At 45.4% G+C, this 20,111-nt stretch overlaps 2 protein-coding genes across 8 annotated transcripts in view; both read right to left on the reverse strand.

Annotated features, from left to right (window-relative positions):
• Positions 1 to 672: 672 nt before the first annotated feature.
• On the reverse strand, positions 673 to 7,789 carry IGBP1 (immunoglobulin binding protein 1). Of its 5 annotated transcripts, none has more exons than XM_063313346.1 (6): positions 7,574 to 7,779; positions 7,158 to 7,463; positions 6,065 to 6,257; positions 4,510 to 4,589; positions 4,243 to 4,355; positions 673 to 1,109 (listed from the first exon to the last, which is right to left on the reverse strand). In XM_063313346.1, exons 1-6 carry the CDS (start codon positions 7,762 to 7,764, stop codon positions 973 to 975), a joined length of 1,020 nt encoding a protein of 339 aa, XP_063169416.1. In that variant the 5' UTR covers positions 7,765 to 7,779; the 3' UTR covers positions 673 to 972. The 5 variants fall into 5 exon arrangements, 3 of the variants coding, with proteins under 3 accessions (XP_063169416.1, XP_063169415.1, XP_063169417.1); XM_063313345.1 differs by having other exon boundaries at positions 673 to 1,112; XR_010068641.1 differs by having other exon boundaries at positions 985 to 1,109; positions 4,510 to 4,647; positions 7,574 to 7,789.
• A 2,373-nt stretch (positions 7,790 to 10,162) lies between these two features.
• The window catches only part of EDA (ectodysplasin A), a 116,155-nt gene continuing 106,206 nt past the window's right edge, over positions 10,163 to 20,111 (reverse strand). The window contains exons 5-8 of one of the 3 annotated variants that reach the window (XM_063313409.1): positions 19,418 to 19,452; positions 18,938 to 18,989; positions 14,069 to 14,157; positions 10,163 to 12,392 (exon numbers count right to left, since the gene is read on the reverse strand). In XM_063313409.1, the coding sequence (XP_063169479.1) occupies positions 12,141 to 12,392; positions 14,069 to 14,157; positions 18,938 to 18,989; positions 19,418 to 19,452 (428 nt within the window). In that variant the 3' untranslated portion in view covers positions 10,163 to 12,140. Of the gene's footprint in view, positions 12,393 to 14,026; positions 14,158 to 18,937; positions 18,990 to 19,417; positions 19,453 to 20,111 lie in introns of all 3 variants that reach the window. The other 2 variants (XM_063313408.1, XM_063313406.1) reach the window with 2 other exon arrangements.

Here is a 20,111-nt window from a genome sequence, read left to right on the forward strand (position 1 = left end):
ACCCATCTCTGCCCTTTTGGCCACCTGCACTCTGCCTCCTGCCGCTCTCCCAGCTGACCTTCACCACCTTCCTCCTCCTGCTGACAAGGTGCGACCGACCAAGGCAGCTGCTGGCCCTTTGTGATGCCTCTGTGACACCTTTACAAGGCCTTCGTGGAGGTGTTGCAAAGGGCCAGGAACTGGGGGGCAGTGGCAGAGCGCTGGGGAGGAGACGGCGGGATGGCGCCAGCAGTTTGTGCAGGGTGGGAAAAGCAGGAGGTCCTTGCCTAACAATGGTGCAGTTGTAAGTGCAGGTGGGCTGCCAAGTGCCTGAATCTGATCATGTGACTGCAGGGATGCTGCAACAGCAAGGACCAAAGAGTCAAACCTTGCCTTGGGGAACAAACAGGATTCAGGCAACCTGAGCCACTCATAAGCTATAGACCCCAGACTACAAGCTCATTGCTACAGGGAACCAAAGCACAAGGACATATTTTTCCATCTAAGGAATACAGGGACACCATGGTGCATCAGACCACTTCTCCCATTTTCAAATGATATAAAAAGGTGAGGCACAGGATCTGGTAGGATACAAAAGGATTCTCCACAGCCAAGACTGCCAAGGCAAGTCTTGCTCTCTTTTTCATAAGATAAGGAGGCAAGAGGCAGAGAAAGATTTAAAGAAGGGTTGGATGAACTGATGGAAGCATTTTATTTTCCTTTTAAAATAAAGAAATAAATTACAGCAGCCAAAAGTACTTCCAAGTGGACATTCAATCAGCTGATTAAGGACTATTTTAAGACAAGGAGAAGCCAGGAAATCCAATGCCCCCATGAGCTTTCCAAGCTTCCTGCACTGGTATTTCTGGTGCTCTCATGAAGCTTGACATTTGATACAACACATGATGACTCATTTTCTTCTTTCAGAAAGAGGAGCCACTCCCACTTTCTCATGAAGACTACGAGGGATGCAAACTCATCTCTGGATTCTCCTCAGCCCATGTTCTTCCGGTTGCCATAACCTCTTGGGTGCAGGTCCTTCCATTCGTCCCATTCCCGTGCTTTCAATACTGCAGCTTCTTCCTCCTCCTCTGTGCTTTTTTCCTGTTCTTTCTGCTGGTCTTCGGTACCTGCTATAGGCCAAATGCCAGAGCTATGCTAAGAGCAGTCGCCACGTGCATGCTTGCTAAGTAAATCTATCAACACAATTTTAGAGTACAGTTATCACTAAGGTGAGGATTTCTATGACCAAAAATGTTAAAAACATGCATGCATTTATGACCTTAAAACTGTTTAAATATGACCAAAGCAAAAATATGACTTTACCACTTTTCCAAAATTAGCACCCAATTTTTAAAAATCTGTGCTTACACACACACACACACACACACACACACACAAATTAAAAGGTTTATTCTTCTTCAGTTCCAGGGCAGAAGTGCTAGTATTGAAGGAATCAAATGAACATTTTGGGATAAAATGGTCATCCCTGGATTAGTTTTCATTAACAGCAGAATTGCATTGGATGACCATGTGCAAGAGATTTTCAAGGTTATCAAGAGGTTACCAAACTCAAAACTCCTTCTGTTGTCCACCAGTATGTTCTTGTATCTGGAGAAACTCCGACATCACAAGAGGTTATAGGAACAAATCTGAAAAAAGCAAACTCATCTGGAGAAAATTATGGCTCGACGTCTTCAAATTTTGCTTCGAATCCATTAGAACATTACTTATTTTGCAAAGTGTTGAATAACCCAGATTAGATTGTAGTACTCTTTGCAGTTTATCACTAATTTTTTCAGCCACTTTCCCCTTTGCTTGCTTTAAATCATTCTGTTTGTTCAGTGCATCACCAAGTTCCATTCCTACAGTTTCAAGGCGGGTGACTGCTCTTGATAATCCACTGAAGTTAGATCCTACATATGTTAAGTTTCCAGCCAAGATTTCAGAAAAGGAATCTTGTACAATCTTGATGGAGGAAGATTCACAGTCAAATTCTTTAACTATCCACTGCAAGGAAGCATAATTTGTGAAATAATACATAGCTGCATCCAGCCAAGTCCCCCAACGTGTCACGACAGGTTGGGGAGGGAGAACCAAAGTAGGAGCAATTTCTTTGAACTTTTGTACTTGAAGTGGAGCTTTAATAAACATTTTTTCCCATTCGAAATAATCTTATCTACATCAGGCTAGTTGCTTCAAATCTCTTCAGCTACTCTGTGTAAACTATGAGCAAGGCATGTGATATGGACCATTTTTGGCTAAAGAAATTTAAGTCCCTTGGCTGCTTTAGTCACGTATGGAGCAGCATCTGTTACAAAGAGAAGGGTATTTCCCCTTTTTACACCATCCTACCAGAGTAGTTTCATAGAATCATCAAAGAGCAAAGCAATAGCGCAATTGTTTACTTTTTGTAGAATTTCACGTTAGAAGAAATACTTCACCAGGCTTGTCACATTTCAGAGTGCCAATAATAACATTGGCTACATATCTTCCGTTTACATCACTTGTTTCATCTATTGAAACCTGTATCTTTTTGTTGTCAACAGCAGATCTTATCTGTCCTAACACATCTTCACAGCAGGCAGAGATGTAACTTTTCCTTACAGTTGATTCATTTGGAATCGGGTGACTGGTGTACTTCTCCAAAAAATGCCTGTGGCTACCACTACCACTACTATTCCAAGGGAATATTTGAAGTAACCATCATCGTACAGAGATCCTTACAAAATTCTGACTGGGTATTTGATGAACTGTAGTTGAAGAAGCAGCTCTCGAAAAGGAGATGTTGCCTATTCTCAGTGAAGGTAAATCTTGCTAAACAACTCATGTGTTTTGCAGTGTCACAATGTTGTTGAATATTAAAACACTTTTGGGCCAATACCTTAACTTCACACAATTTACAAAACAAAATATCACCATCACTACTGAAAATCTGCTCCCCAAATTCTTGAACAAGACGCCGTAATTTCACACTCGCTGAACATCTACTTTTAGGCATGTTGAAATCAGATTGCAGCTCTCACGTAACTCCACCACCTCAAACACACACATACCTGAGTTGGGGAGCAAATGAGGGGGGGGGGAAATGGGCAAATTCTCACTCTTTTTTTCAGGCCTGGTCAGGGGAGAAGCCTCTGCCTGCTGAAGTCATTTTAAAAAAGGTTGCTCTCCCTCTTTTACACACACACACACACACCTCCCTGAGTTGGGGTGCTAATAAGAAAAAGAAAAAAAAAAACAGGCAAATTCTCATTTTCTTTGCTGGCTCGAACGTGTTGGCTTATCAGGAGGGTTGCCAATGACCAAACTATGACCAAAATATGACGCTTGTTACAAAATTAAGCAGAAATATGGCATAACACCTTTAAAAAGTCAAAATATGACTTTTCAGGCAAAATAAAAAGCATCTAATTCTCACCAGATTACTCTAAAACATGTTTTAACTTACTTATAAATTCAAATAAAGATTCCAGAAAAAACATGACATGTCATAGAAATCCTCGCCCTAGTTATCACAATCCCAGAAGAGCACTGACACAGCTACGCATGTCTTATTCCGACTCTGTTTCACCCCCTTTTAAGTAGTGGCAATGTTTGTGGGATGTGGGAGAGATAACACCAGAGGGGGCATACTTGCACCAACATAAGATGAGCAAAAGGAGTACATGTAAGCCTTCTGTGAATTACAGGGTGTGGCAATTCACATGGTTTTTGGTAATCCCTCAAACTACCCTGTGCTTAGCAGCACAAGCGCTATCCATGCTGGTCTGACCTGGAGTTCTTTCAGGAGGGAATGGAGGCAAGGAAAATAATGATTGGTACACGCTCAGGGATCAAGAACCATTTTGGAGATACAAATCCATTTCTGGTATTTCTTTGTGGGCTCAGTTCTGTGTCTGTTTATGCAGGGCTGCAAAGAATGGAAGCTTAACTGTCACTGCCACTGTTTGCTAAGAGGATTTTATTATTTTGTTGTTTAAAGATTAAAAACAGTCCTTTGGGCAAACACTTGTTATATCTAACCTAGCATACTTTAGAACAGCCGCTATTCACAGCACTGTGGGGGCCACTGAGTTCCATGGGATGTTGCACTTCCCAAATTCTGCCACTGATGTTCACTATCCAGTTAGCTTTCTAAATAATCCTAAACTATCTCAGCAGGGGCCCTCTAACAGATCAGAAAGACAGTAAGCCCCTCTCTAAGGGGGGCCTTTCTTTGACTCCTTCCCCACCCTTTGCAGACCTGGTGCTCAGGAATACCTGGAACTCTCTGGGAAATGCCCTGATCAGGAAGGACTCCTTGCTTCTGGTGCTGTTCAAACCACTCATCCACTGTCATTGTTGCCAGGCTAGGATAGCCAGCGCCAAACACCCTGCAAGAAAGGAAACTGGCCAGGCCTTGCTCTGTTTCTAGTGACCTTGAAGCAGCGCAGAGCAGCCGGAGTGGCCCACCCCCCTCGTGAAAAGCCCGTCTGCCATCAAGACCCCTCCCTGCCAGAAGCAGCGGCAGAACCCCCAATTATATACTTTGCCTGGGCAGCATCGCGAGTAAGGATGAAGGGCCTCCCTGGAGGTCGGGGCGGCTGGCAAGGTCGTGTGGCAGAACCCTGGGAGAAGGAATGGAAAAACAGGAGGAGGAGGCACATTTTTCAGCACCTGTTCACACTAAAACAAGAACAAGAACAAAAACTGCAGGAAGTGGAGGGCAGGCAACTGCACATTTCCTCAAGAATATTTTTACTCAAAACATGGCATCTACCCACCCACAGAATATATTCTGGCTCAAAAAAATAAAAGAAACAAATGTACTTTTCTTGGACAGGTGATTGACACTCATCCTTTCAAAGCCACAATTTATCAAAGTCATCCAAATGCTGATACCTGTTCTCCCTCAAGTAATATTTGGCCTTCCTCACATGACATTCGGTCAACTGGATGCAGAACACATTTTATACGCACAAAGTGCTTCCAGGTCAAGACTAACTTCCATTGCATAGATGGGAAACAGGCTGAGAAAGAGGCCAGGCAGGGGAGCAACCTGGGCTTTCAACTTGGCAATGCCTGAAAGACACAGGATTTTGTGTCAATGTGTCCAGGCTTCACTTGGGCTAAAGCGAAGTGGGCAATCTCCTACAGTGCAAGCCCATACGCCATAAGAATTCTTCAAAGAAGCATGGATGGAGTCAGCTATTCACTATTCTTTTTCCCCAGGCCCCCTGAACTGGATTTTTATTATTTTATTTTTGTACCAGATTTTAAATGTTCACATTGTATATCAGTTGGCTAGTCACTTTGACTGCCCTATGGGACAGCTTTAGAAATAAGAAATGTTCTCCCATTCTTCTTCCAGAATCCCCCTTCTCTTTCTTGCTAAATCTCTCTTTCTCTGCTTTTCCACAAAGCATCTTAAAGTCACACTATTTTTGCCAGCTTTGGGTGCTTTGGCACAAGCATTTAAAATTCGATAGTGCCATCCCACACTTCGGATTACAAATGGTGCATAATTGAATGAGCTTATATTATACAAGACCAGAATTCAAAATTTTTCAACAGAGAGAGCGCAAATAGGGGAGATTCTAGCCCAAATCCCCAAAATAGGGGTATTTCTGCCACAAGGACTATTCAGATATATTCTATTGCATGTAACCTGAAGCCTTATAAATGATGTTAGTTAAATGAAAAGCTAGTCAATAAGGTATGTTGGTGGTCAGGGATTCTATCTAACTGTTTTTGGAAGATAAAGATGATACAATAATTCACAGTAGTTGGGACCACATTTTTATAGACATGGGTACCATCAAGATTTGGGGACTTCCACTTTTGACCAGAAAGGAATATGTTTTTTTCTTCTTATATTTCAAACTATGTTGTTGTTTATTCGTTTAGTCGCTTCCGACTCTTCGTGAATTTCAAACTATATTACACCTATTATAGGACCTACATTACACTTTTCATATTTTCTGTTTATGAAGGCAGGAAGCCATGGTATTAATTTTCAGCAATAGTGATCAGAGAACACTGTGGAAGGAGGGTATAAAAAAGGCTGCCAATTTGATCAATACAACTGATGTCACTGTCTCACCTGTAGAGCACCCCGCCGATTCAGGATTGCAATTTCCTGATCAATGCTTTCAATTTCCTCCAGGCTTATATTGATCCACTTCTTGATTTGTAGCAAATAGAATTCTCGTATTTGCTCTTCTTCAGCTTGGCCACTATCAATGAAGGGTTTCAAAGAAGCCAGCTGGTTCTCCAACTCCTTCTTTTGCTTGTATCTGTTTCCCAAAAGATTTATGGAAGTGAAAAGCAAGTCTATCTGCAGGCATTCAACTGAAAACATTTGTAACAGATAGTTGTATGGCCTCTGCCTGAACACATCCTATGAGGAAGCCCACTATGTTTTGATTGAATCTCCCCATGCCCCATTCTAAAATCGAGACAGCCCTAAATCTTCTGTCCTTAACCTGGTTCTTGACTCAGGCCCCCAGCCAGGATGTCATGTAAACATGAGTCTCTTTTTTCAGGGACACAAGGTGAGTGGCACCCATAGAAACTGGGATTATGTGTACACAACTTCCAATTTTAAAACCTAGCAAGTATATTGCATTATCAAAACCTGTCATCCTACATGGCAGGTCTTTACAGGACTGATACTAACAATAACTTTGTGTCTGCAATACTGTATGCATCTGCTCCCAAATCAGAAAGGGAATCCAGTATTACAGCTGTTCCCTGCCAGCCTCTGCAGGGAGTATCTCCCAGAGCTCTTCCAGCTTTCCACCAGCTTAAATCTAGAGAGGCACAAAGGACAGGTCTCCCCCACCCCCCCATAGGACCCCTTTCAGTCACTTCCTTATAGAAAGTGGGTGTCAAAACTGATCGCACACAGGAAGCAGGGGACTCATGCCGGTTTTTGGAGGGTGGTTCTAGCATGGGAGGTCGAAGCCGCTGGGTGGGGGGAGACAGGGTAAGGAAAGAGCTCCAGGAGCAAAAGCGGGATATAAACGTAGCTAAAAAAGAAAATACGTAGCTCTTACTCAGTTGTAGAAAAGGAGACTCAGTAAGCCGCCTGCCCTCCAGAAAGCCGGGAGGGGGAGCGAGGAAAGGCACCGGGGCCGGCCCTTCCGAACTGGACGGTGCCTACCAGAGCCCCGGCCTCCCGCCCGCCCACCTACCTCTCGATCTTGGCCCGCCGGCCGGCCGCCATGGCTAGCAGCGAGGACTGGCCGTCGGGCGGGGCGGGCGCGGCCTCCCCGCCGTCCTCCTCCTCCTCGGCCTCGGCCTCGCGCGGTAGGTCGAAGCGGGCGACGGCGTAGTCCCGGCAGAGCCGGAGGAAGTCCAGGAAGAGGCCGCGCGCCCTCCGCACGTGCTCCAGCCGGCGCTCGGGGGCCACCTGCCGCAGGGTCAGCGCGGCCAGCAGCGCGGGCACCAGCATGAAGCGCAGGTCGGCCGAGGGGATCTCCTCCAGCTCCTCGTTGCGGCTGCAAGACAGGCCGAGGCGGCTGAGCCGGGGGCGGGGGCGGGGGCGGGGGCGGGGGCGTGCGCCCCGGCCGGCCGGCCGGCCCACGTCCCTCCCGCCAGCCCGGCGCACCTGAAGAGCTCCAGCTGGGCCACCGCGCGGGCGGCGCGCTCCAGAAGCTCCAAGCCGCGCTGCACCCGGCGCTGGACGGCAGGCGCCCCCGAGGACGCCTCGCCGCCGCTCTCCACCTCCTCCAGCAGCCGCCAGCCCGACTCCAGCAGCTCCGAGAGCCGCTCCGGCTCTGCCGCCGCCGCCGCCGCCATTGCCGCGCCGCCGGAGGAAGTGACGGCGAAGGAAGGAGGGAGCACCCGGTGACGTCGGGCTCTCGAGGCCTGGCGACCCGTCGGAGGCGGAGCCTGGCCGGCCGAGCAGGGCCGCCGGGACTCTCTTTCCCGCGGGCGGGGCCGGCGCGGCCTCCGCAGGCCGCCCTGTCCCGCCGCCCCGCTCGGCCAGCGGGCGCCGCCGAGCCCCCGTCGGGCGCAGTCCGCTTGAGGGCGTGTGGGCTCGCCCGAAGGGCGTCGGGGCGGCCCGGCGCGGCCAACGAGACGCGTCTCTGGCGGTGAGGAGGCGGCTCGGGAGACGGGCTCGCCCGCTGGCGGCCCTGGAAATGCCTCCCAGTCCGAGGCCCGAGCCGCGGCCGCCGAAGGGACGAGCCGGCCCCGCCCTCCGGAGCTGCCCGGCCCCCAGCCGCGGACGCCGCGGGCGGGTTACTTCTCCGAAAGCGCGGGCGGGCCTGGCCTCGAGGTGATGGTAACTGCGAGGGTTGCTTCCTTTTCTGTCTCGGCGGTCAGTTTCCTTCTGTCGGTCTATTCATGGTACGGTCTGTGGCGCTACTGTTGTTACATTTCACGTAAACCTCCTTAAAAATCAGGCCAAAAAGAAGCGGGCCCTGTGACCCTTGAGGCAGGTCGAGAAGGGAGAAGAGCGGAAAACGGGCGGGAAGGCCGCGGCCGAAAGGGCCGCCGAATGGCCCGGGGCTTGTAGGGAAGAGCGGGGGCGGTAGGCGCCGCGAGCGGGACGAAGCGCAGGGGACGCGCGGCTCTGGCTCTTCCTGGTTTCCCGCGGGACCTGCGGAGGCGCAATGGCGGCCATCGCCATCGAGCCTCGGAGTGGGTGGCACTTTAGCAGCTGGGCGCTCTTTGTGAGCTCTGATTCTGACTATTTTCTCCCGCTGCGGCGGCGGCGGCGGCAGCTTTGAACGTGACTCTGGACTCGCAGTTCTCCTTGGAGCAGCCGGTGGAGCCCGCAGCCAGGAGGGCCTTTGGCTGGCCTCCCAGTCGCAGGCCTTTCTGGGCCAGGAGGATCAGGAAATGGTTGCCTCTGCCCTTCACGGAGCTGCCCATGGGGGCGATCTGGAAGTGCAGCTGGTCCAGAATACAACCACTTCGTTGCTACAAGTCAGGGTCGGTCCAGCTGTCAACGGATGTCTTTGTTGCCTGCTACTAGCTTCCAGACCCAATTCAAGATGCTGCCTGTGAATTGTGAAACCTCCTTTGGCTCAGAAGTGCTGTCTGATCAAGGTGGATTCAGCACCCCCTACCCCCCATCTGAGAGGGCAAACACACCCCATGAGAATAGAAGGGGGAGAGTGTCCCCTTGCTTTGGAGTTCCCTGCCCTGGGGTAAGATGGCAGTTCTTTATGACCTGTATGTAAAGTCAGTTATCCCTGTCCTGTAGCTGTTGTGAATAGGCTTGATACAGGAATTAAAATTCAAATGGAAGCTAGGACATTGAACAAATCTGTAGTTCATGGTCCTGCTAGGTATGTAAGGACAAATCTGAGTCAGCAGATAACATGTCTTCATACATCCTTCTTGCATGTTCTGAACGACCAAATGGGCATTTATTGAATGTACCTCATGGTCATCTGTTTCCGAAAATCCTACCAAACGATGGCCTAAGTAATGTGTGGGGCAGATTTATTGAAATTTGTGCAACAAACCTGTGAACCACTTGGTGACGTTCTAAGCATTTCCTTTTTGTGTTAGAGAAGTTGCAGGTGAAAAGTGAGCAGGAGCTAAGGTTTCCCAGTTTTGATGAAGTGTAACAAGAAATTAAATGTCTTCCCTTTCAAGTGCTGAGCTGGCATTTGTTTAGCTCCTTTGTATTCTACTTCATGTTAAAGTACCATGGTAGGTACCGTCCCTTTGTCTAGTCATTTTCAAGCTACTTCATTTTCTGCAGTCCTGCCAAGAAACCCCTTCCTTACCCTTCTTAAATAAAAAAGGACACCTAACCATTATCACTCAGCTTTTAACATGTACAATGGAATCCTGTTCTGGTAATGCTATCTGTTCTGTCCCGATTCTTTCATGATCCATTAGAAGTCCCAGGCTGTGGTAATGCTTTCAAAGCCAGAATCAGACACAGCACTTTTACTCTGTGGTTGGTTAACTGAGGCTGGGACTGGCAATGTTCCAGATGTCAAGCAATTGAAATCACATCAGAAGAGCTTTATTTGCAAAGAAAACACTGTAAATTAACTAAACTTACATCCCAGTTTATATACATTATATATCTATATCTATATATATCTTTATATATCTATATCTTTATATATATATATATATATATATCTTTATATATATATATATATATATATATATATATCTTTATATATATATGTATTTATATACACACAGAGATCATATTGTGACTAGAGCTGCTGGTCTACAGAGAAGCCTGAAGGTTGCCCCCCTCCTCCCATGTCTTGCCCCACTGCAAGAGGAGCTGACTTGTTCCTGCAGCTTTCCTATCATTCAGAGTCTGAACAGAGTTTGACTAACATTACTGTTTTAAAACACTTAATGACCAAAGTTCCCTTGGTGGGTTTTACTTTAAACTCTAATGAAGCCAACTGCTAAGATCATTAAAAACAGAGAAGGCTGAAACAGAACGGTTTGTAAATAAATGCCACTGGACAAGCAAAACCACTGGCCTGGAGCCTTGACCCTCATGCTGCTGGTTGAAGGGCAGAAACAGAGAAGGCTTCATTTCTCAGATGGCGTTTTCAGTCTCCAGGCCACAGGGCACTGTTTCTAAACAAACCTGCATCACTAGAAGTGATGGTCATTGGCATTGCTGCAATCTTCCTTTTAAAATTATGGCTAAACTAGATCCTGCAGATAATGCAAAGTTCACGAACCTTTTTCAGATGCATTTCTTCATGTTTGCAAATAGGTGAGGAGAATCAAGACATCTGTGCATAGCACAATAGCAGATTTTCAACTTTATAGTTGCCAATTAAAACCACCACATTGGCACTTTATTGCCATTGCCGTGAAAGGATTCTCATAATTTTCAGCTCAGAGGACTGTCCATCAAGCAGGCACCTTTCCCATTTCCTGCAGATGCAAACCTATAATGTGCCTAAATTGTGTTTAACAGTAATTTCTGCTCCCCCAATTACTCCGCCAGGACAGCTGTTATAAGGAACCAGGTTGGACTGAAGCAACTGGCAACATTCTTTCTGTCTCCCTGGCAGAAGGCTGGAAGAAACAGACTATTGCCACAATGCTCGCTTCTAACTTTCTCCCATCACCTTTCTAAGGGACAGAGGCAGACACTACATGATCCCCCTTGCCAGTTGACTTAGTGGTTTGCCAGAATTGCTTCACAGGAAAATAGAGTACTTGGTCATATCATCTCTGGCATTATATTCTCAGCCTTAAAGTATGTGCTAAGAGCAATTGCTTTAAAGTTTGGCTGAAACTGATCTGGGTAGAATGGAAAAGGTTGCTTCCCAAAGAGATTTCCCCCAGTCAGAATTCGATCCTCGGACTCCCAAATTCTGTCTTCCCTCTCTTCTATCAATAGACTTAGGAAACACACCACTTATCCACACCTCAGGTCATATACCCTGCACAGGGCAAGGTTGTCCTGAGTTTTACTGCCCTGTGACTCAGCTCACTATGAAAAGAAAATGTCCACTGGCCTCTCTGCTAATCTTGATCTGGAAGACAAGTATCAAGGCTGCATTGGGAATGCCACATTCAGAACAAGTCTGGGTAGAGACAGAAACACTGCAAAACCACATCCAGAAAGAAACATGTTTTTAAAAACCTGAAACAGCACATTTGCTTTTGAAAGTTGAATTCACTATTTTAACTGGGTAGTGTGATTTTGCTGAAGGCAACTTCCAGCTTTATAAATAGTCCCTCATCTATATGTCCAGTTCTTAAACATGAGATGTATTACTATAAGAATGTGGATGTATCCCAGGCCACATCTAGGGTCCTTTGTGTGGCATGAAAAATCAGAGTGGGACGAAGAGTTTCAGTGTTTAACCTGCATCTTCCAAAGAATTTTACTTCTGGGAGAGTGTTCAGCTGCATGCCTTCCACCATCTGTCGCCATAGTTACTCTTACCAGTGCAAGATGTGAGAAGGAAGCGACCCTCTCACTGCCTGCTGTGTGATCCATGCAACTCAGGTAGAAGGTTGTTCAGGCTTGCCTTCCTCCCTGCCAGTGCTCCATGTTTCAACACAGCCCTAATGGAGCCAAGGGAACCCTTGCTTCCTTCCTGCAGTTACATAAAAAAATAAATACCTCTCATCAGTTCTTTCTCTGACCCTTCCCAGCTCTTTTGAACAGCAATGCCTGGTGGTTTGGGAAGCCCCCACCTTCAGTCACAAGGTCCTTAAGAAGAGGGCCCGTCCCCTAGCCGTATGGCTCCAAAGAAGGTAGTGTGCTTGCTCATGTTGATGGAGATGTCAGCATGGACCATTTTCACAGCAATCTTCTGCCGAGCTCTGAGGAGACAAACCCCGGCTGTGTAGCAGGTGTTGAAGTTGGTCTTTCCAGTTTCAATACTCCGAGTGCACTGCAGAAAGGGCTTTTCATCCACCACCACCTCGAAGCTGGCAAAATCTGTAAAGTTTATGTAATATACCTAGTCGGAAGTGAACAAAAAAACCCAGCGTCACCAGAAGGAAAAACCCTACAGGAACCATGTATAAGCACATCAGTAGTAATGCTTGTTATTCAGACGTAGAATAAATCACTCTTTAATGGTGATAAGAGGACATGGGCCCCAATCACTGAGCCAAGATGAGACACATGCACAGGGTTCCACAGAAAATGAACTCATCTGGTAAAACACACAATGATGGTTGAGCTGATAATCAAAGATCCTTGAAACAAGCCTCATTTTGTCTATCAGATTATTTTCAAGGAAAATGTAAGGCTTCGGTTGATTTTCCACTTCTGTGATTAGTGGCCCAACAAAGGAGCATTGCTGGAATGCCATCTCTTGAGGAATAAGCCAGCTTGCACAAGAAAGATATCTAACCTCATTGGGAAAAATCTGACCTGCTTGGACAGGTATCCATGTAGGCACCATTAGCGAAAGGAATTATCTGTGGAAGGCTACTTCCTTTAAAAAAAATAAATCCTCATATTTACCGAATTCTTCCATCACAGGTTTATGAGGACCACAGTGAAAAAAAGTTTGCCATCTGTGTAAAATGGTTTCAGGCTGCTGCATTCACAGACAGGCTGCAAGAGGAAGCAGAGACCCATCAAGCTTGGAACAGTTTGTCTTGTCTTTTGAATGGGAGCCTTTCAAATCTCTGCCTGAGGACTTAGCCTGTCTTTTGCCAGTGAGCTTCCAGATTCCTTACCTGGTGCTCATTCACCCCACCCCACCCTGAATTCCATAGGAAGGTGTAGTTCAGAATATTCAGTAGGACAACAGGCCAACTGTAAGAAGGGAAGGACAGGTTAGAACAGTCAGCTTACAAATCAATTCTGTAGACATGCTCCAAGATCCAGCACAGGGCCTGTGCAACTTCCATTGGCTTAAAGGCTGGGATTTGCAAATTGAGGGATGTGCTCTGAAAGTTGGCAGGACCACTTATAATTTTGTTTTATTTTTAAATTTTATTTTATTTAATTATTTTGGGTAATTTTATAACAATATTTCTCTCTTCTAAACAAAATAAAATGATCTGCAGTGTTTTTGTGGGTTGGTTTTCTTGTTTCCATGAGTAAACTATGACACTGAAAAAGTGGTTTTTGTTTTGCTATTTATTTGGGAGACAGAAAAAGCTGCATTCTTTGAGGTCGTGAGTGAATAAGCAGATGGGGCAGCCAAGAAATGGGTAGAGGGTTGGGGTGGGTAAGGAGGAAAGGAGGGAACCCTGGCTATCCAAGAGGGTACTTTGGGAATGACGGTTGAGAAATGCCATACAGGCAGAGTGATGCTGACTGAATGCAGAGAGATGCACGCTAGGAGGCAGGAGGAAGCTGGGGGGGGGGGGGGGCGGGGGCTGCAGGCTCCATTAGATATCCTGCTAGACCACTTATAGTCAAGAGAAGGAGACATTTTGCATTTCCAATCTAGCAAGACAGCTGGTGTTTCAGCTGCACCACGTCCTCAGTTCATTTCCTATTGTCTCAAAGATGAAACACTTAGCAATGCATACACTTTGATTGTCTTCCTTGTTCTGCAGCAACACCTTTGTGTTGCCACAGATGCTGCATTTTGGACACAGGAAAAGGAGTTAGGCCTAAGACCGTACTCACTTCTACCTGACTATAGACGAAGTATGTGCCGTCTGCCAGTACCTCCAGCTCGCCACTCCGGGTGTGCAGCTTAAACACTTTCGGGTTCATTGTTATGCGGGACCAGTCATTAAGAACTCCACCTGAAAGATCTCAGCATGAGAAAATGGCAGTCACTCAATAGTCATCAGGAAAAGAAACAAGAACAGCACAAACATGACAGGATCAGGTCAGGACATTTTATAGGAAAGGAGGTGATTGGTTTAAACTGGGATGTCGCATGGATGCCAAGATGCTTGTGGCCTCTGAAGGACATTCCACGTAGTGAAAATACAGCGAGTTCAACAGGAGTATCACTAGTCTGAATAGGGAGAGCCACACCCAGGAGGGAGCTATTAAACAACGTCTGCCAAAATAAAGAACAGATGCCTAGTGGCTGTTAAGCTCTTGGTAATGGAAAGGACGGTTTTCACAAGATCCTCTACAATCAAAGGTCACAGAAATCATAAGGCCCCGCTGGAGCCCAATTTATCTCTGAGATAATTCTGGCCAGTGCCCATGTTTCTTGTACTGTAGAAGAAATGTGCAGATGTTCATAGCTGGCTTTGTTTTCCAAACTGCCCTCCTCTTTGCCAGGTGCTGAGGGGACCATAACAATGACCATAGAGTAAGACTTCGGGGCAGAGGAGATACAAAAAGAGGGGCACAGTTATGGAATAACTTAGAGCAGGTCCCGCCCAGCCACTCCCATGCAGGGAGGCACTGGAAGCTCAGAGGAAATCCCAAATGTCAAGCACCCCCTCCCTCTGTATCCTGTGAAGGCTGTGTTTGCCCAGGGATCACAGAACGTTGGAGAATAGAAGAAGTGCGCTCCATCTCCCAAGCTTGGTAGACCTAAAGGTTGAAATCTGTAGTCTTTAACTCTCAGTTAAACTGAGTTCACAACTCCTTATATGTATATAAAAATACGCACATTAGAAAAAGGGTGTACCAAACATTCATAAAGCATGTACACACTTTAAAAAAATTGCATTATGAAAAGGGCAATAAAAAGTATATTAGAAATATGGGCATGTTTGCACAGACTTTTTTTTTTTTTTTGCTGAGTTGGTCTAAATAAAACTTGCAGCCAAGAGTTGTGTTCATGCGATGCAGCTGGTGCAGAGATACCATCCTGCGTTCTACCAGATGCTCCAGCTAAAGGAGAGCAGCCTCCTCTTGTGGCTCCCCAGCCAACAGGCGGCTATCTCGGGGACCGTCCTTCGCTGCTATTGGAAAAGAAGTGCTCACCGTCATTTGACCCGCTGCAAGCATAAAACTGGGCATAAAAAACAAACTTTCAGACATTTGTCTGAATGAAGCCTTATTGGGGGGGAGGGGAGGGGAGGGAATGGAAGAACTGGGTTGATGGATGGGCTGTTCCCCACTCTGTCTCGCCCCAGGTGCAGCCGTTTGGGTGGGGCGGGAGGGAATGGAGGTGTGGGGCAGCTAAGATGCTGGGGGGAGGCTGGGTTCTGGTTCCCCCCTTAGGCATGGAGGCTCCCTGGGGCTTTGGGCCAATCATGCTTGCTCAGGGTGTTTTGGGAAGGATCATAGGAGGGAACGTGATATGCAGCTCCTCCGGCTCCTGTACAAAAGACAGGGATTGGCGCTGCACTGGTGGGGAGTCACCGTGCTTCTCAAGGATCAGGTCCTGATCTGGTCTTCTGCGTGTCATTTTCATTGCCCTTCTCATTATTCGGTCCTCCTTCCATTGATTTATCCAGCTCTCCCTCTCCTTCCCATTCCTTCCTCTGCCCCTTTCGTAACATTTGTAACCTTTTATTTTGAAACAATACTCTTTCAATTTATACTAGCACCGAATTCCTCCCACACATTCCTCATTAGCTCTCTTTTTCCACTCTTGATTTTTTTCAGCTGTTTGGGGAACCACTCACCCATTCAGATCTCATGATCAGTGATTTTGGCAGCAGACCTGAAAATTGTCCTTTGGGGAATACCAAGTCACAGCCAACTTCTCCAGGAAGTGCCTCCCCCAGAGATGGCAGGCAAGGCATTCCCCCCACCCGCCCCACGCCCCACGCCAGGCAAGCCAAAGGTGGAGTGACTGGACACGACAGGCTGGCGTGTTGGCTGAGCTTGCTTTTCAGCTCCTTTTCTTGACAGACTAAGTGAATAAACTGCAGAAAGGTTCATCCACACACACACCTGCCCCAACCCTGTTTTGGAGGACATAAAAAAAAGGGGGGGCTTCTTTGTTTAATTAGAACAATGACAAAACAATAAGAAGAAAAGAAAGAGGAGCCAACAAAAAAATCCCTAAGACTGGGGAAATAAAGAAATAAAATACATTTATGGTCCAATTGCTCAGTGAAGACCTGATGTTGTGTGTGACGTATGAGCAATCTCTCTGCAAGCATCGGTTATGGATGGATGATTACAATGAAATAGGGTCATCCTTTACTGAAACTGGTGTAAGCACGTATAAGAAGCCCTTCTTTTTTTCTCTCTCTCTCTCTCATTTTTGAGGAAGACATCCTTACAACAGAACCTCTGCTGAGGCAAGATGAAGCCAGATCAAAGAGGTCGAACAGGAAAGTGATGCTTTCCAGTGGAAAATGAAACCAGCATCCTCTACCCAAACATTCTTTGTTGTTAGGGAGGCTTCTGGGGTAAAATTAATCCATGAGGTGAATAAATAAACCTCTTTTTGCTGTTTCCACCACATGCTTCCTGCCTGGGTCCTGGCTCAGCTCTGCGCGTTGTGAGAACATGGACTGTGTCACTGAAGAGGAGAGCCCCGGGCCTTATTCAAACGGTCATGAAAGAGCTTTGCCAAGAGCCCTGAGATGCCACAGAGGCTGTTGGAGAACTCGGTCGAAAGACCAAACAGGAAATAGGGCGATCAGCCTGCGCAGGGAAGAACGGCTGCAGGTCGCCTGGGCTCATGAGAAGCCTCTCACCCTACCCAGTAATCACCAGCCTCTCTCTTGTAGAGATGCATGGATCATGGGATGGAACTGGCTTGAATCTTTTGGCCTGAGCCTTCCTCTAGGGAAATGCTGAGCATTCTGCTTGCTTGGCATTCTTATTCCAAAGAGCAGAAGGAGAAAAAGTGCTTATGGGGAAGTTCCAGGTTCCTTGAAAATGGTCCAGATTCAGAAATGAATCAGGATGAGATACTTGCCTTTCAGCTAAAAGCAGGCCAGGCTACTTTTTGAGCTCAAAACAGGTTGTGAAACCCAGGGCATGTCATGATGATAGTGTGGGGCTAGACCAAGGTTCAAGGCCTCCCTTGGTCATGGAATTCACTGGGTGACATTGGACCAGATAGTCTCTCTCAGCCAATCTCCCTCACAGGGTTGTTGTGGAAAGAATGGAGGAAGGAGTGGTATGTGTACTGCTTTGAGCTCTTGGAGATAAATCAAACAGAAGAAGAATAAGACAACCTGAACTGTACTGGGAAAATATAAATACAAAATATACAAAAATACAAAATACAAAATTCGGATCCTGTGGATTGCTGTTGAGTAAGCTGGGAAAATGTGATCGATCCAAGAATTGAACAGCATCCTGAACGGGAATATTTGACACGGTAACTTTGTGTTTATTTTTAGTGTTTTTTTTTAAAGAATTTTGTTAAGTTTAAAACTAAGATAAAAACTACAGAAAAAAACCCACAAAAAGATTTTAAAAACCTAAAAAAGTGTGAAACACAAAGAAAAAGAATTTTAAAGATTACATACAAAGGTGACTTCCAACTTTCAACAGCAAGAATATACAGTAATTTCCATAGTCAAACCCTTACTCTTTATCAAACCAGGATCACATTATTTCTATACATCCCTCCATTGACACATACAAATCACTAATACAATTGCTCCTTCCCCTTATATATAAAAAAGAATGTGTGTGTGTGTGTGTGTGTGTGTATATTTCTAAATCAACTTCCCTCCCCCTTAAAACAACATTTAATTATTTCCTTCCTACCACTATTCTATATATTTCTGTCCACTATAATAAAAATCAAATTATAAAAACTTGTAAGTTGTCTGCCTGTGTTCATTTTTAGTGTTGTTTTTCTGTCAGTGTCATCTTCCAAATTAAGTTCATGGGCTGTGGCCCCAAAGTGTTGCTTTATTACCTCTCTTCCTCTTTCTCTACAAAGAAACTTTCTATGTGAGAAAAGTTGTATTTGCTAGAACAATTCAGAAAGCTTCAACACTCCTTGCCCACCACAATGAAGCCCTACAAAACTCAATGTGCTTTCAGGAAGATGCACTGAAAGGGGCTCTCCATATGCTGCACTACCAACTGGAGAAGCAGAGATCTGAGGAAAGACAGGAGAGCTGCAGAAGCCCACCAGAGGAGAAGTTCTGCCCCAAGAGCTGTGGAGCTAGAACTTTAGGGGAGGGTTCACAACTAAGAAGCCCACAAATGTAGGTTTGACTGCACATCAAGGTTTATTTCAATAGTAAACACATTTAAAGCAAAAAAGCATCACCTTTGAGGCAATGGGGTAGAAGAGGGACATGGAAGACATCAGAACAGGGAGCAAAGAGGCAACCTGATATGATAAGTTACAAGCATTGCTACTCTGAGGCCTAGAAGATTAAGGAGAAACTACATGGAATATCTGGGGCAAAACTATGTTTGCCATGACAATTAGAGAGGCAAAGAGGAGGTTGAGGCACTGAAGTGTGGTGATCATGAAAATAAATATCTGGATTGAAATGGTAACTAATTTTAATTAAATAGGCACTAGAAAATGAAGTGGAAAAATAAAAAGGATGATCAGGTGAGTGATACATGCTGTTGAAATGTTAAAATCAGAAACCTGGGAAATACCCAATTCCCTTTTTTAACAAGAGCTAGGAAACTGACACTGTGTGTTGTGGGTATTTGTTGTGGCTGAGTGCTTCACATTCTTACCATTCTTGACTTGAATCGCAGACCCCTGTCCTTGGAGATGAACTACAGCTGGCTGCAAAATAGAAGAGAGCAGATTCAGATTAAAACAGGTATATATTTGCAGTTTGTCCAAATGACCAAGTGTTCATCTTAAACATTTACAATATTGCTGGAAGAGACCATGAATTTTTGACCTCATGGAACTAAAGTGCATTCATTTCTATAAATAAGTTATTTGTTTGTCAAGAATTTTTCACCAAGCTGTGAAAAATTACTGACACAAATTTGTGAAACTTATTTCAGCAAATAATCTCTTTTAGCAAAGTGACAGAAGAAAAAGATGGTAAATCTAATCAAGATTGCCTGGATTTTATGCAAGGATGAATGGATGGATGGATAAAACAGGTCTGGTTAGAAAATTAGCAATTTTGCATTAAAAAGGAGGCAAGATTCATTTGCGACAAGGGTACCTGATGTCTTCCCCCAGTGAAATCCACTGACCTGTGAATCCCTTGGCCCTGCTCTTTCTGTTGTACCTGCAAAATAGAGTTTTCATATTAAGACTGAGTCACATATTGTTTTATCTAACCAAGCCTTTTAAAAGACTTCATCAAATACCCCATGGTTTTAGGATTTCATTGGAAACTGGGTATTTGAACTCTATCTTGTAGGATACCTACAAGCCTTCCATACTGTAACATTCTATTCTTCTATTCTGCAGTCTGAAAAAAACTCTAGCCCTGCCTTCCTTGCATAATCACAGCCTCCTCCCAACCCTGGTACAGAACATTTACACCACTGCTGCAGCTTCTTATTCCTCTTTATTCATTTCCATTTAGTAAAGCATACATCACTCTGAGTTACAGTCCAATGAGCCATAATTCAGGAAGTTTCCAAATATTTGGTATTTCTTTTGACTACATAATCAAGATACCAAAAGAAAAATATCATGCTTCACAATTTATACTCAATATTGTCAGAATAATGCAGTACTGTTATGTATTTATAGGCCTTTAAACTGGTTGGGAATAGTGTGTCATTTTGAAATTTCACACTTTTTTTTTTTGGAGGGAATGGAGAGAGATCCATCAGTCTTGGTTCTACAAAACATTTGGCATAATTCTGGTTGGTTGGTTGGTTGATTGATTACAGAACTATCCCACTGGACATTATGACCCCCACTCATCTTCCTCCT

The sequence above is a fragment of the Candoia aspera genome, chromosome 12, assembly GCF_035149785.1.
Source record: "Candoia aspera isolate rCanAsp1 chromosome 12, rCanAsp1.hap2, whole genome shotgun sequence".
In the NCBI taxonomy this organism is placed as follows: domain Eukaryota; kingdom Metazoa; phylum Chordata; class Lepidosauria; order Squamata; family Boidae; genus Candoia; species Candoia aspera.

What these genes read in the sequence shown, in the direction of transcription:
- IGBP1 (XM_063313345.1), bottom strand. Translation starts at nt 7,764, where the DNA reads ATGGCGGCGGCGGCGGCGGCAGAGCCGGAGCGGCTCTCGGAGCTGCTG. An exon ending in CGCGATGCTGCCCAGGCAAA is followed by an intron (nt 4,356 to 4,509) that starts GTATATAATTGG and finishes CCTTTCTTGCAG; the next exon opens with GGTGTTTGGCGCTGGCTATC. An exon ending in CATTTCCCAGAGAGTTCCAG is followed by an intron (nt 1,113 to 4,242) that starts GTATTCCTGAGC and finishes TTTGGCCTATAG; the next exon opens with CAGGTACCGAAGACCAGCAG.